Source organism: Dendrobates tinctorius, unplaced genomic scaffold, assembly GCF_039654945.1.
Source record: "Dendrobates tinctorius isolate UK_male_01 unplaced genomic scaffold, ASM3965494v1 ptg000257l, whole genome shotgun sequence".
Taxonomy (NCBI): domain Eukaryota; kingdom Metazoa; phylum Chordata; class Amphibia; order Anura; family Dendrobatidae; genus Dendrobates; species Dendrobates tinctorius.
In genome coordinates, this window is record NW_027361924.1 from 3,452,251 (window position 1) to 3,468,281 (window position 16,031).

The 16,031-nt window shown below is 39.4% G+C and overlaps 1 protein-coding gene across 5 annotated transcripts in view; it reads left to right on the plus strand.

Moving 5' to 3' along the window:
* The window catches only part of CACNA1H (calcium voltage-gated channel subunit alpha1 H), a 256,461-nt gene that overhangs the window by 83,728 nt on the left and 156,702 nt on the right, over positions 1–16,031 (plus strand). For all 5 annotated transcript variants that reach the window (XM_073558450.1, XM_073558454.1, XM_073558453.1 and 2 more), the window contains exon 6: positions 13,111–13,203. In XM_073558450.1, the coding sequence (XP_073414551.1) occupies positions 13,111–13,203 (93 nt within the window). The remainder of the gene's footprint in view (positions 1–13,110; positions 13,204–16,031) is intronic.

Below are 16,031 nucleotides of genomic sequence, written 5' to 3' on the forward strand. Positions count from 1 at the left end.
TCTAACCCAAAATCTGGGTATCTATGTAGACAAAATTTTAAGACCATTTGTTATATCACTTAGTTCCTACACAAGGGATACCACCGACCTTTTATTGAAACTAGACCACATCGAATTGGACACCGATATGATATTGGGTTCAATAGATGTAGAAGCCTTGTATTCATCCATTCCCCATGATAAAGGTCTAATGGCTGCGGACTATTTCCTTAAGACAAGAGGCGTCCAATGTACGAGACATAACCTGTTCGTTATGCAGGCCTTGGAATTCTGTGTCACGAAAAAATTTTTTCTCTTTGATGGCAGGTTCTTCCATCAGCTCAGGGGCACTGCGATGGGCAACCCCTGTGCGCCATCGTACGCAAATCTGCTCCTGGGCTGGTGGGAGGAAAATGTCATTTTTGGTGAGCAGGTCGATGTGGCGGAGGACAAAATAGTGCTATGGCTCCGCTACATCGACGACGTATTTGTTATTTGGAGAGGTGATGAGAACAGTTTTAGAACTTTTGTGAAAGATCTTAATATAAATGATATTGGTCTTAGCTTTACATGTGAGGTTAGTGCCAACAGACTACCCTTCCTGGACATAGTCATTAAGAGGGGAGAAAATGACCGCATAGTCACAGAAACATACAGGAAACCTACCTCTACGAATTCCCTTCTAAGATGGGAATCTAGTCACCCAGTCCCCTTGAAAAAAGGTATTCCTAAAGGTCAGTACCTACGCATGAAAAGGAATTGTACTGATCAGAGAGACTTTAAGAGACAAGCAGATGACCTTAGATCTCGTTTTCATGAACGAGGATACCCAGATGACATTCTTAAAGGGGCCTATAAGTCTACGGTAGAGAAGGAAAGAAAAGAACTACTTATACCCAAACAGCAAACCAATGAAGACAATATCATAAGGTTCATCACCACTTTTTCCAATGGGGCAAATGAGCTGAGAGCCATTATGAACCGACATTGGCCAATACTATGTATGGACAAGGATCTTGGAGGCTTGATCTCGGACAATCCACAAATTACATTTAGAAGGGGCCGCTCCTTGAGGGATAGGTTGGTCCGCAGCCACTATACCCAGAAAACCTCATACAGCTCAACATGGCTAGGTACACAGCCGAAAGGCTGTTACAGATGTGGTAGCTGTAAATATTGTACCTCTATTCAACAGAGCAAAGAATTTCAGAGCAATGTCACAGGAAAGATGTACCCTATTGGTCAATTCATTAATTGTAGATCAATAGGAGTGGTATATAAAATCACCTGTAGCTGTGGCCTTGAATACATCGGCAAGACCAAGAGGGAGCTGAGGGTTAGGGTAGGCGAACACCATAGAGATATAATCCATAAACGTGATACACCGGTAGCCACCCATGTCAATCAAAGACATAAGGGTGACGTGAAGGCGGTCAGTTTCATGGGCATAGAAAAGGTCCCCCAAAATCCAAGAGGAGGTGATTGGGATAAACGCATACTCCAAAGAGAAACCTATTGGATTTTCTCATTACAATCTGTATATCCCAAAGGACTGAATGAGACACTATCCTTTTCTTCCTTCTTGTAGGGAGTTTTAATAGGGCTTTTTAGTTCAGGGAGAGCCGACGAGGAGTGGGGGCGCCATTTGCGCAGGAATTTAGGGTGCCAACCTCCGCGTGAGGTAGGGAACAGCTAGTTAGGGACCTATAGGGCCAGATTTAGCGGGCACCCTTTCTATAATTCCTACAGATATATGGAGGTTGGTGGTATCCCCTTCTTATGCATGCAACAAAATTAATTGAATAATTTCCACATCACACATATTTTGCAGTTGGTATCCTGACTCTTTTTTCTGCTTCTTTTCCTATGACGGAGTGTAAAGAATTTGTTTTCATTCACAAGATAATCCCTGACAATGTCCATAATATGGGTGTTGGCGTTCTGTACTGATTCATAACGCCTATGCAATCATAAAATGACTTAACAATTCGGGTCCCGTATAAATAATGATAGGGGGACGCATTCAACATTTATGATTGATTAAATGAAGCCGCACTATTAGATTGATGCAATAAAATAAAGTGAGCGGCTCCTACTGATACGTGATGGTCAGGTGACTGCCTAGACCAATCACGCAATATCTTGATATGCAGACTGACATGCCCGGTTACGCCCAGGAAGTGGGGCAGGGTATCATAGAATCATAGAATCGTAGAGTTGGAAGGGACCTCCTGGGCCATCTGGTCCAACCCCCTGCTCAAAGCAGGATTCGCTAAATCATCCCAGTCAGATGTCTGTCCAGCCTCTGTTTGAAGACTTCCATTGAAGGAGAACTCACCACTTCTCGTGGCAGCCTGTTCCACTCATTGATCACTCTAACTGTCAAAAAGTTTTTTCTAATATCTAATCTGTGTCTCCTCCCATTCAGTTTCATCCCATTGCTTCTAGTCTTTCCTTGTGCAAATGAGAATAAAGTTGATCCTTCTACAATGTGACAGCCCTTTAGATATTTGTAGACAGCTATTAAGTCTCCTCTCAGTCTTCTCTTTTGCAAACTAAACATTCCCAAATCCTGCAACCTTTCCTCATAAGACAGGGTTTGCAGACCGGTCACCATTCTGGTCGCTCTTTTCTGAACTTGCTCCAGTTTGTTGATGTCTTTTTTAAAATGTGGTGCCCAAAACTGGACACAATATTCCAGATGAGGTCTGACCAAAGAGGAGTAGAGGGAAATAATGACTTCACGTGATCTAGACTGTATGCTTCTGTTAATACATCCTAGAATTGCATTTGCCTTTTTTGCTGCTGCATCACACTGTTGACTCATATTCAGTCTGTGATCTATTAGTATACCCAAGTCTTTTTCACATGTGCTGTCACTTAGCCCTATTCCTCCCATTCTATATATGCTTTTTCCATTTTTATTGCCCAGATGTAGTACTTTGCATTTCTCCCTGTTAAAAACCATTCTGTTAGTTGCTGCCCACTTCTCCAGTTTATTTAAATCTTTTTGAATCCTCTCTCTCTCTTCTCTAGTATTAGCTATCCCTCCTAGCTTTGTGTCATCAGCAAATTTAATCAGTTTACCCTCAATTCCTTCATCTAAATCGTTGATAAAGATGTTGAACAATACAGGGCCCAGGACAGAGCCCTGTGGTACCCCACTTGAGACATTCTTCCAACTGGATGTGCAGCCATTTACGACCACTCTTTGGGTCCGATCACTAAGCCAGTTATGAATCCACCTAACAGTTGCCTTGTCCATTCCATACTTAATCATTTTTTCAATAAGGATTGTATGAGAGACTTTGTCAAATGCTTTGCTGAAGTCAAGATATACTATATCTACAGCATTTCCTTGATCCACCCAATCAGTGATACCGTCATAGAAGGAAATTAAGTTAGTCTGACATGACTTATTAGTTACAAACCCATGCTGACTCTGTTTAATCACTTCATTCTTATCCAGGTATTGACATACATGTTGTTTAATAATTTGTTCAAAGATCTTTCCTGGTATAGAAGTCAGACTCACCGGCCTATAGTTACCTGGGTCCACCTTCTTCCCCTTTTTGAAGATAGGAACAACATTTGCTCTTCTCCAGTCTTCTGGCACTTCTCCTGTTCTCCAAGAATTTTCAAAGATTATAGAGAGGGGTTCAAAAATTTCTTCTGCTATCTCCTTCAGTACTCTGGGGTGTAATTCATCTGGACCTGGAGACTTGAATTCATTTAGGCTAGCTAAGTGTTTCCTCACTATCTTTCTGTTTATAGATATCCTGGATTCTTCTATTCCCTTAATAGGACAGTGAATAACAGTTGATGTTACATTTCCTTTCTGAGAGAAAACAGATGCAAAATAGGAATTTAAAAGTTCAGCCTTCTCAACATCCTGTCTTACCAATTCATCATTTTCATCCTGTAAAAATCCTATAGCATCTTTGACTTTTCTATTACTTTTGACATATCCCCAAAATCCTTTATTATTGCTTTTGACATCTCTTGCAAGCCTCAATTCATTTTCAGCTTTAGCTAATCTGATTTGTGCCCTGCAGGTTCTGCAGACAGCATTATATTCTTCTTTAGATATGCCTCCCTCTTTCCATTTTATAAACATTTTTTTCTTCCTTTTTAGCATGTGCTTAAGTTCTGTGTTCATCCATCCTGGTTTCCTTAACTGCTTCCTATTCTTCCATCTTTTCGGAATTGTTAACAACTGTGCTTTGAGAATTTCATTTTTCAAGATTTCCCATCCTTCCTGGACATTTTTGTCTTTAAGGATATCCAGCCATTGGATCCCTCCAATTCTCTTTCTGAATCCCTTAAAATCTGCCTTTCTGAAATCTAACCTTGACGTCTGAGTCTTCACAGGTCTTCCGCCTCTAGTTATCCAAAATTCTAAAATAGCATGGTCGCTACCTCCTAGGGTCCCAGCCACTTTTACCTCCTCAACCATTTCCTCCCTGTTTATAAGGATTAGATCCAAGGTAGCAGTTCCCCTTGTTTTCTCCCTTACCTTTTGGAAGATAAAGTTGTCAGCAAGAGAGGATAAGAATTTCCTTGACCTGTTAGCTTTGCCTGAGAGAGATTCCCAACAAATGTCTGGATAGTTGAAATCTCCCATGACAACTATGTCATATTTTTTGGAGAACTTGGCCATTTGATGCATAAAGAGTTCATCCATAGCTTCAGCTTGTACAGGCGGCCTGTAGTAAATGCCTACAATGGTGTCCTTTCCATTGTTCTGTCCTTGTATTCTTACCCAAACAGTTTCCACAGAACTCCCAGTCTCTGAAGCTTCAATCTCTGTGCAGATATACGCGTTTCTAACATACAATGCGACACCCCCTCCTCGTTTATCAAGTCTGTTTCTTGCAAATAAGTTGTATCCTTCTAGTCTTGTATTCCAATCATGTGTATTGTCCCACCAAGTTTCAGTGATTCCAATGACATCATATTTCTTTTCCTGTGTTAGTAGTTCCAATTCTCCTTGTTTGTTGCCCATGCTTTGTGCATTAGTATAGAAACATTTTAGTTTGTGATTGGTTTCTCTTTCTCCAATATTTTTATTAATTAGATTCTTTCGTCTTTGTTCTTCCTTTCCACTTCTAATAGCAGAGTTCTCAATAGCATTTGTCAGGTGTATGGCTTTTTCTGGTCTTTTGCTTCCCTTCCCATGTTGTTCTAGTTTAAAGCTCTCCTTACAAGTGTAGCAAGGCGACTTCCAAATACATGCTTACCAGTCTTCGTAAGGTGCACCCCATCTCTAGCAAGTAGTCCATCGTATAAGTAGTTCACTCCGTGATCCAGAAATCCAAATCGTTGCTGACGGCACCATCGACGTAGCCAGTTGTTCACCTGCAGAATCTTATTCCACCTCCTTGTTCCATGGCCATCCACTGGGAGGATGGAAGAGAAGACCACCTGCGCTCCCAGTTCTTTCACTTTCTTGCCTAAGTCTTCAAAGTATGGTCGGTTCCTGTCTCAACATGACGCGCGGCGCCTGTTTAGGAAAACCCAGGAAGTGGGGCAAGTTGCCTGAGCAGATGCCGGCGTCATGCGCAAACCGGAAGTACTGTACGGGGCAACCGGAAACGGCAACAAGCCGCGGTATGCCGCGATTTATAAAAGGCAGCTATCTCACAACGGGCGTGCTATGCGCCAGAAGAAGGTGTCACAATACCCCTGATGAGTCAGGCATCGACGAAACGCGTTGGGTGACAAGTCTGGAGATCGGGTCACGATTTTGGGTTTTCAGATGGACCTTACCTGATCATCCGTTCTTTATAGAAGAGTTTAAAGATAAGTACAGCGGTCTCAGTTTCTATAGTGGTATCATAAATGGATACAATTTGCTCATGAGGTGATTTTATGCTTATGCATTTGACCGATGCTGTACATATGCTGTGCTAATTTATATACGGGCTGGATATATGTCTATTAAGTAATATTAATTCTGATGACATAAAGGCCTGGTTGGCACACAATTACAAATATACAAGGCTCATATGGTCGGAGATTCCAGGTTTTGAAACACCTGGACAAGAAATACGTTAATGTCTAGGGCCATATGGTACCTTATTTAGTACAAAACGGTTTGTTTTTAATAGAACACTGCACAATTGCACTTTGGCACATGTTTGTTTTGATTTGATGTATGGTTTTTAAAGAATCATTAAAGGTTATGTTTTATTGTTCATGATATACCAATTTGCTACCTCTAAATATCTGACATTGGTTTGAGACACCCCCGCTATATAATTTGTAAATACAAGTATACACTGCAAGCGTGAGAAGTACTCATATATAGATTTCATCCCACATAATACCACCATATAGTGCCAAGATAATACTGCCACACATGGTCCATATAATACCATTATATAGTGCCAAGATAATACTGCCATACACAATCCATATAATACCACCATATAGTGCCAAGATAATACTGCCATACACAGTCCATATAAAACCACCATATAGTGCTAAGATAGTACTGCCATACACAGTCCATATAATACCACCACATTGTGCCAAGATAATACTGCCACACATGGGCCATATAATACCATTATATAGTGCCAAGATAATACTGCCATACACAATCCATATAAAACCACCATATAGTGCTAAGATAGTACTGCCATGCAGATTCCATATAATACCATCATATAGTGCCAAGATAATACTCCCATACACAGTTGATATAATATCACCATATAGTGCCAAGTAAATACTGTTTTATACAGTACATATAATACCATTATATAGTGCCAAGATAATACTGCCATACACAGTCCAGATAGTACCATTATTTAGTACCATGATAATACTGCCATATATAGTCCATATAATACAATTACATAGTGTCAAGATAACACTGCCATACACAGTCCATATAATACCATTATATCGTGGCAAGAGAACACTGGCATATGTAGCGCATATAATACCATTATACAGTGGCAAGATAATACTGCCATATACAGCCAATATAATACCATTATATAGTACCAAGATAATCCTGCCATATACAGTTCCTGGTGCCGAGATATCCTTCCACTAAATATTGTTTTAGTAGCCTTCTGGCTTGTCCAGGTGATCTTTAGTAAACTACCAAAGAGAAGTAATGTTCTTTTTGGAAAGGCATGACTTTACCTTGCACATCATTGTGAGAGAGGACTTTAGTTTCTTAGGGGTTACCTTGGGTTTCTTTGTGACCTTGCAAACTAGTTTATATGCCTTGTTCTTGGAGTACTACTCCTTGGAAGGGTAACAATGGTCTTGAATTTCTTTATTTCGTCCCCAAAGGTAAATATTGGAACCATTTGAAAATAAGTGAATAGAGGGATTAGGGCCACTTAGCTGTTGGTCAGCAGCTATTATGACAACCCCTTTGTCCAATGGAAAGGCAGGGGTGCACCAGCTAGAACCTACCATCATCAAAGGAAACTCCAAACACCATGGTTGAATCCTGTCCTCACAAGCTAATAGAGAGGGGCCTAAGGAAATGTTTTCTTTTGTGTTAGCCTATGAGATCCCCAGGTACAAGTTGCAAGGAAATAACTAAGAAACTGTGTAATACTTCATTTCTCCTGTAGGGGCACTGTAGTAAAATTGAATGCAGATCACAGCTGATTGCTGGGGTTCCTGTGGTCGGCTTGTTATTTGGGTGCTCATCTAACTAATAGGGATTGTACAAATTGCAGAACCTTTTAGCGACTACCTGTCAACTTGCTATAAATACATCATTTTTATCTGGTGTAAATGCCACCGTTCTCCTGATTCCGGCGATGCTTTTCTTTTGCTCCTGCGCCGCTCCAATCCTAAGATACCACCCTTCTCTTCCTTGTATATAAATTTAGCATGATTAGCCATGTGGGTGTGGTCTTTACCTGTTCTCTGTGGGCGTGTTTTTGAAGACCATATCCATTTGGCTAACAAGACTGGAAAAGGCCATAACTCAGGATCAAAGAGGCGCAGGAAAAAAAGAAAAACAGCGACGGATTCAGGAGAACAGCGGCATTTACACCTGGTAACAATTTTTACATATTTATGGCAAGAGATAGTCGCTATTAAATGAGTCTGATACGCCTAATCTAAACGTCTGTTAAAATCGAGTTTTTCTTCAACCATAAGGAATCTGGATATGCCAGTATGTTCGTTAGGGTGGAAGCGGGGGAAGGAGAGCGTTACACTGGAAAAAAAAAAAAAAAGTAAAGCAATGATACAAAATGCAAGATTTAGAAAAGCAAGCAATTTCATGGTCCTTTGCGGCATAAAAAAAGAACAAAATGCTGATTATGCAGCTCTGCCTGGACTAAGCATGAAATATGCATCTCCATAGCATCGGACCCCAATGTTGTTGCGGAAAACACCAACACCACAAGGGGTTTTCTACAGGATGGAGGCGGCTGTTTTTCATTGTAGAATCCATCTTCATAGACCCCCAGCGCTCAGATATTATTGCCACACATAGCTACGTTGACCCCTGCAGGAGAAAAGCAGAATTACATGCTGACTATTCAAATGAATGGCTGACTATGTGATATTTGTAGACTAATGAGTCCCAATGTGGGTTGTAGACGTCTTCAATATCTCCATTATCGTCACCTATGGAATTCTCTGCCAAGTTCTGAACATGCATAAAAATACACTGTCCCTTTAATGAACGGCGTGTTTCCAGCATACACTACAGATACAAGGTCCTTTAATCAGAGGAATGATCTCAGGCTGATAAATAATTTCATGTTGTGAGCGCAGATACCTTCAGCCGGTTGTGATGTTACTATGTCTGCTTAGAATTAATTATCTCCTTCATGCAGCTTAATTATAAGAGATGAATCGGAAACTCTGAGAAATGCAAAAAAACAAGAATGAAATAATTTTACACTTTTTATTAACCATTTATATTCTTGCAAGGTAATCCCAGGTAATTCAAGATTATTATTTTTTCTTTTTTAATTATTACGTTCTCATTATCAACTGCTGTTATGTAATAATGATGAATGTGACTTATTGCTGAGTAAAGCACTTAGCATGAAATAATTATGAACTACAATAAAAAATGTATTCAAATAAAACTGCCCCAATGTACAAGAATATAACTACTATAATACTGCCCCCTATGTACAAGAATATAACTACTATAATACTGCCCCCTATGTACAGGAATATAACTACTATAATACTGCCCCTATGTACAAGAATATAACTACTATAATACTGCTCCTATGTACAAGAATATAACTACTATAATACTGCCCCTGTGTACAAGAATATAACTGCTATAATACTGCCCCCTATGTACAGGAATATAACTACTATAATACAGCCCCTATGTACAAGAATATAACTACTATAATACTGCTCCTATGTACAAGAATATAACTACTATAATACTGCTCCTATGTACAAGAATATAACTACTATAATACTGGCCCCTATGTACAAGAATATAACTACTATAATACTGCCCCTATGTACAAGAATATAACTACTATAATACTGCTCCTATGTACAAGAATATAACTACTATAATACTGCCCCTATATACAAGAATATAACTACTATAATACTGCCCCCTATGTACTAGAATATAACTACTATAATACTGCCCCTATGTACAAGAATATAACTACTATAATACTGCTCCCTATGTACAAGAATATAACTACTATAATACTGCTCCTATGTACAAGAATATAATTACTATAATACTGCCCCCTATGTACTAGAATATAACTACTATAATACTGCCCCTATGTATAAGAATATAACTACTATAATACTGCTCTTATGTACAAGAATATAACTACTATAATACTGCCCCTATGTACAAGAATATAACTGCTATAATACTGCCCCTATGTATAAGAATATAACTACTATAATACTGCTCTTATGTACAAGAATATAACTACTATAATACTGCTCCTATGTACAAGAATATAGCTACTATAATACTGCTCCTATGTACAAGAATATAACTCCTATAATACTGCTCTTATGTACAAGAATATAACTACTATAATACTGCTCCTATGTACAAGAATATAACTCCTATAATACTGCTCTTATGTACAGGAATATAACTACTATAATACTGCCCCCTATATGCAAGAATATAACTACTATAATACTGCTCCTATGTACAAGAATATAGCTACTATAATACTGCTGCTATGTACAAGAATATAGCTACTATAATACTGCTCCTATGTACAAGAATATAACTACTATAATACTGCTCCTATGTACAAGAATATAACTACTATAATACTGCCCCTATGTACAAGAATATAACTACTATAATACTGCCCCCTATATACAAGAATATAACTACTATAATACTGGACCCAGGCAACTATAGGCCGGTGAGTCTGACTTCTATACCAGGAAAGATCTTTGAACAAATTATTAAACAACATGTATGTCAGTACCTGGATAAGAATGAAGTGATTAAACAGAGTCAGCATGGGTTTGTAACTTATAAGTCATGTCAGACTAACTTAATTTCCTTCTATGACGGTATCACTGATTGGGTGGATCAAGGAAATGCTGTAGATATAGTATATCTTGACTTCTGCAAAGCATTTGACAAAGTCTCTCATACTATCCTTATTGAAAAAATGACTAAGTATGGAATGGACAAGGCAACTGTTAGGTGGATTCATAACTGGCTTAGTGATCGGACCCAAAGAGTGGTCGTAAATGGCTGCACATCCAGTTGGAAGAATGTCTCAAGTGGGGTACCACAGGGCTCTGTCCTGGGCCCTGTATTGTTCAACATCTTTATCAACGATTTAGATGAAGGAATTGAGGGTAAACTGATTAAATTTGCTGATGACACAAAGCTAGGAGGGATAGCTAATACTAGAGAAGAGAGAGAGAGGATTCAAAAAGATTTAAATAAACTGGAGAAGTGGGCAGCAACTAACAGAATGGTTTTTAACAGGGAGAAATGCAAAGTACTACATCTGGGCAATAAAAATGAAAAAAGCATATATAGAATGGGAGGAATAGGGCTAAGTGACAGCACATGTGAAAAAGACTTGGGTATACTAATAGATCACAGACTGAATATGAGTCAACAGTGTGATGCAGCAGCAAAAAAGGCAAATGCAATTCTAGGATGTATTAACAGAAGCATGCAGTCTAGATCACGTGAAGTCATTATTGCCCTCTACTCCTCTTTGGTCAGACCTCATCTGGAATATTGTGTCCAGTTTTGGGCACCACATTTTAAAAAAGACATCAACAATACTGCCCCTATGTACAAGTATATAACTACTATAATACTGCCCCCTATGTACAAGTATATAACTACTATAATACTGCCCCTATGTACAAGAATATAACTACTATAATACTGCCCCTATGTATAAGAATATACAGTGGGGAAAAAAAGTATTTAGTCAGTCAGCAATAGTGCAAGTTCCACCACTTAAAAAGATGAGAGGCGTCTGTAATTTACATCATAGGTAGACCTCAACTATGGGAGACAAACTGAGAAAAAAAAAATCCAGAAAATCACATTGTCTGTTTTTTTTTCATTTTATTTGCATATTATGGTGGAAAATAAGTATTTGGTCAGAAACAAGCAATCAAGATTTCTGGCTCTCACAGACCTGTAACTTCTTCTTTAAGAGTCTCCTCTTTCCTCCACTCATTACCTGTAGTAATGGCACCTGTTTAAACTTGTTATCAGTATAAAAAGACACCTGTGCACACCCTCAAACAGTCTGACTCCAAACTCCACTATGGTGAAGACCAAAGAGCTGTCAAAGGACACCAGAAACAAAATTGTAGCCCTGCACCAGGCTGGGAAGACTGAATCTGCAATAGCCAACCAGCTTGGAGTGAAGAAATCAACTGTGGAAGCAATAATTAGAAAATGGAAGACATACAAGACCACTGATAATCTCCCTCGATCTGGTGCTCCACGCAAAATCCCACCCCGTGGGGTCAGAATGATCACAAGAACGGTGAGCAAAAATCCCAGAACCACGCGGGGGGACCTAGTGAATGAATTGCAGAGAGCTGGGACCAATGTAACAAGGCCTACCATAAGTAACACACTACGCCACCATGGACTCAGATCCTGCAGTGCCAGACGTGTCCCACTGCTTAAGCCTGTACATGTCCGGGCCCGTCTGAAGTTTGCTAGAGAGCATTTGGATGATCCAGAGGAGTTTTGGGAGAATGTCCTATGGTCTGATGAAACCAAACTGGAACTGTTTGGTAGAAACACAACTTGTCGTGTTTGGAGGAAAAAGAATACTGAGTTGCATCCATGAAACACCATACCTACTGTAAAGCATGGTGGTGGAAACATCATGCTTTGGGGCTGTTTCTCTGCAAAGGGGCCAAGACGACTAATCCGGGTACATGAAAGAATGAATGGGGCCATGTATCGTGAGATTTTGAGTGCAAACCTCCTTCCATCAGCAAGGGCATTGAAGATGAAATGTGGCTGGGTCTTTCAACATGACAATGATCCAAAGCACACCGCCAGGGCAACGAAGGAGTGGCTTCGTAAGAAGCATTTCAAGGTCCTGGAGTGGCCTAGCCAGTCTCCAGATCTCAACCCTATAGAAAACCTTTGGAGGGAGTTGAAAGTCCGTGTTGCCAAGCGAAAAGCCAAAAACATCACTGCTCTAGAGGAGATCTGCATGGAGGAATGGGCCAACATACCAACAACAGTGTGTGGCAACCTTGTGAAGACTTACAGAAAACGTTTGACCTCTGTCATTGCCAACAAAGGATATATCACAAAGTATTGAGATGAAATTTTGTTTCTGACCAAATACTTATTTTCCACCATAATATGCAAATAAAATGAAAAAAAAACAGACAATGTGATTTTCTGGATTTTTTTTTCTCAGTTTGTCTCCCATAGTTGAGGTCTACCTATGATGTAAATTACAGACGCCTCTCATCTTTTTAAGTGGTGGAACTTGCACTATTGCTGACTGACTAAATACTTTTTTTCCCCACTGTAACTACTATAATGCTGCTCCTATGTACAAGAATATAACTAATCCACCATAGTTTGTAGATGTGAATTAAGCTTCCACAATTGTGTAATGTTTTTCTTTCTCTAACATTCACCTTTTTCTTCTCCCGTAGGTTATAACCCTGGAAGGGTGGGTGGACATCATGTACTATGTCATGGATGCACATTCTTTTTACAATTTTATATATTTTATACTACTTATAATAGTAAGTATCAGATTTGTCACATTTGTCTACCAGATGTGGGGAGTTCACCACTTTTTCTATACAAAACTCTTGCAGAAATTTCTCCAAGTTGTGACATCACTTTTTGGTTCTGAGATAATTTTAGACCTGGAAGTCACTTTTTTTTTCTTTTATTTCTTCTTAATTTTTTTTGCCCCATTTCCTGTTAGACATTACAATTATAAACTTTTTATTGTGCTGCTTTCTACGCAATGGTCAGTTTGGCCACTGCAAACAGGACTGTGGCACAAGTGAGACACGTCAGTAAGGGCCATTGACTCTCAGTATAATGGGCCGTGATCTTAAAGGGGTTTTCTGATTTTGGAAAACCTTTGTTTCTTGATTACAGTTTGCTTTTATTCACCCTTCCTGGGTTCAATGTTGTGTCTCACATGGTATATTATTGACTGCAGTAATGACGTCGCGTCAAAAGCGCTGCAGCTAATCAGAAAGCTCAGCGGCTTGTGCCGCCAATTGGCTGCAATGTTATCAACATGAAGGCAGCGCTGCAGACAATCACAGACACTTAGAGCTGCAGAGGGAAGACTCAGCGCTGGACCGGGGGAGAGTGAGACAAACGGAGAGTTTGAGGAGAGGTTTTTTCTGAAGCCAGAATTCCCCTTTAAGGATCGTAAATCAGTAAATAAGAGGTTAACGTGACATTACTGTCTAATTTACCCGCAAATTGTTTCCTTATGTAGACAGAGACATCCCTAATTAGGATACTGCCGTCAAAAACAATGTAACGCAAACATTTGTTTTTATTTATACCATGTGCTCACACAGACGCGGGCAGAAATGTATCAAACTCATAAGAATTCCTGTTTTTTACCAAACACAGACAATTTGTGCATAAAAGGTAATTTGACAAACTAAATTGTTCTAAATTACATTCCGGACATAGATGTCTCCCAATTGGGGTCCGGACGGCTTTGTGCGGCCGTGTAACCACTCTGCACCCTAATAATGAATACGGAAAAGGGTTATCCACATGGGACACCCATTAAGGGTATGCACAGGTTGCGGATTGTGCTGCCGATCATTTTACCTGTGGAGTTAGCAAATTCCACTCGGAAAAATCGGCATGTACTTATGGCCTTTAAGAAGTTGTCCACTACTAGGATAACATATATTCAGTCTGATTATTTGCCCCCCGTTAAAATAACAACTCCTGTACTTACCTCCGGTGCCATCGCCGTTTCAGCAGTGTCTGCATTCACATTTTCAGGGCTCAAGTCAAGCAAGCCCTGCGCCCAATCAGCGCTGGCATCACTGTTCCCAATTACGGATGTAATTGACCGCTGGCCGCTCACTTCCTCCTGATTACTTATACGTCTGAAGGCCGGAACCGGGATTGCGCTCTGGGCTCACTTGACATAATAACGTGACGTGAGCCCTGGGATTGCGAGTTCTGACACCTCTGGAATGATGCCGGCGCCAGAGGAGAGTATATGAGTATAGGTGTTTTTATTTAACGAAGCCATTCAGGTTGAGAAAAGGTTGTTTTAGTAGCGGACTACCCTTATAAAGGTTTTGTACACATTGAATCTTTTTCAGAACAGAAACTAAGTGAAAACCGAAAGGTTTTTGTATAGTTTTGAGATTTGGAGGAGGATTTTCAGTTTCCATTGAGTTTCTGCTCCAAAAAGATGCTGAAAAAACTCCATGCACACATAGGCTTAAGGTTGAAAGAAGACACAAGTACAACCTATTGTCTTAAAAAGTTATAAAGTGTTATATATAATATGTAAAGCAGAGGGAATCTTTACAATATTTACAATACTCGTATTATATTAGGGAAGCACTGCTTGCAGATATTGGTGAACAAGCTTCAATGGTTAATACTGCAACATTTTTCTTTGTATTACAGACGCATGGTCTGCCGTACAGCACTGTAATGGGCTATAAATCAATGCCTTATGAATAATATAGTTCCTATTGATTTAAAAAAGAAGTTAGTTAGTTTTGTTAATTTATTGAATCCTATCTAAGTATACTTGTATTGAAATGTCAGGGTAATTTATATGATTTGATGACATGCTAACAATCTATCAGGGGTTGCAGCTTCACCCATTACGGTCCCACAAATCAGAGTAAAAATAAAATTAGGTTTGTTGAGAAGACTAAATCTGTTTAATTTTTTTACTTTGCAGAATAGTGTATTAATTCTTGTAGTTCCTGAATCCCCGAGTCAAAGATTTATCAAGATATTATCATGGAAAAAAAAAAAATTGGTAGCTGTTTAATGTATGTTAATTGCTAAAACTCAAAATTTCCCTTTGCGTTGTCTGGGACTCTTTCATGCTATTTCACAAATTTTGCGGGGAAAATTACAGAAAAGGGATAAATATTCCTTTTTTTGTAATCTGTGATCATCTTAGATTCACCCCATAGGGTGGGAGTATATTATTAGTGCCTATGCATTACTCTAATGTATATCAGGTGTCCCAACTGATGGCAGATGTTGTTGGTGTGAATAGAGGACATGTTAGACATGAACATGACTGATCTTTTGTTCCAATGGGAGATACGTTTCCACCAGAGGAGTTTTAGAGCAGCTTATGCCGAGCTAAGTGTGCCATCATAGGGGGATGCTGGGAGAAATCTAAAGTATATAGGCAGCTTAGACATTATCTTATGGGTACAGAGGTATGTGGTAATGTTTATGTAGCATCTATGGCTACCTATGTCACCTATAAAATAATTGCTCTCCTACGGGAAATCTTGGATATGTTTCTATGCATCCCTGTCTAATAGACACATATTTTGATGTTAACATTGTGCTCTGCGGCTTCAGATCTCCTTTCATG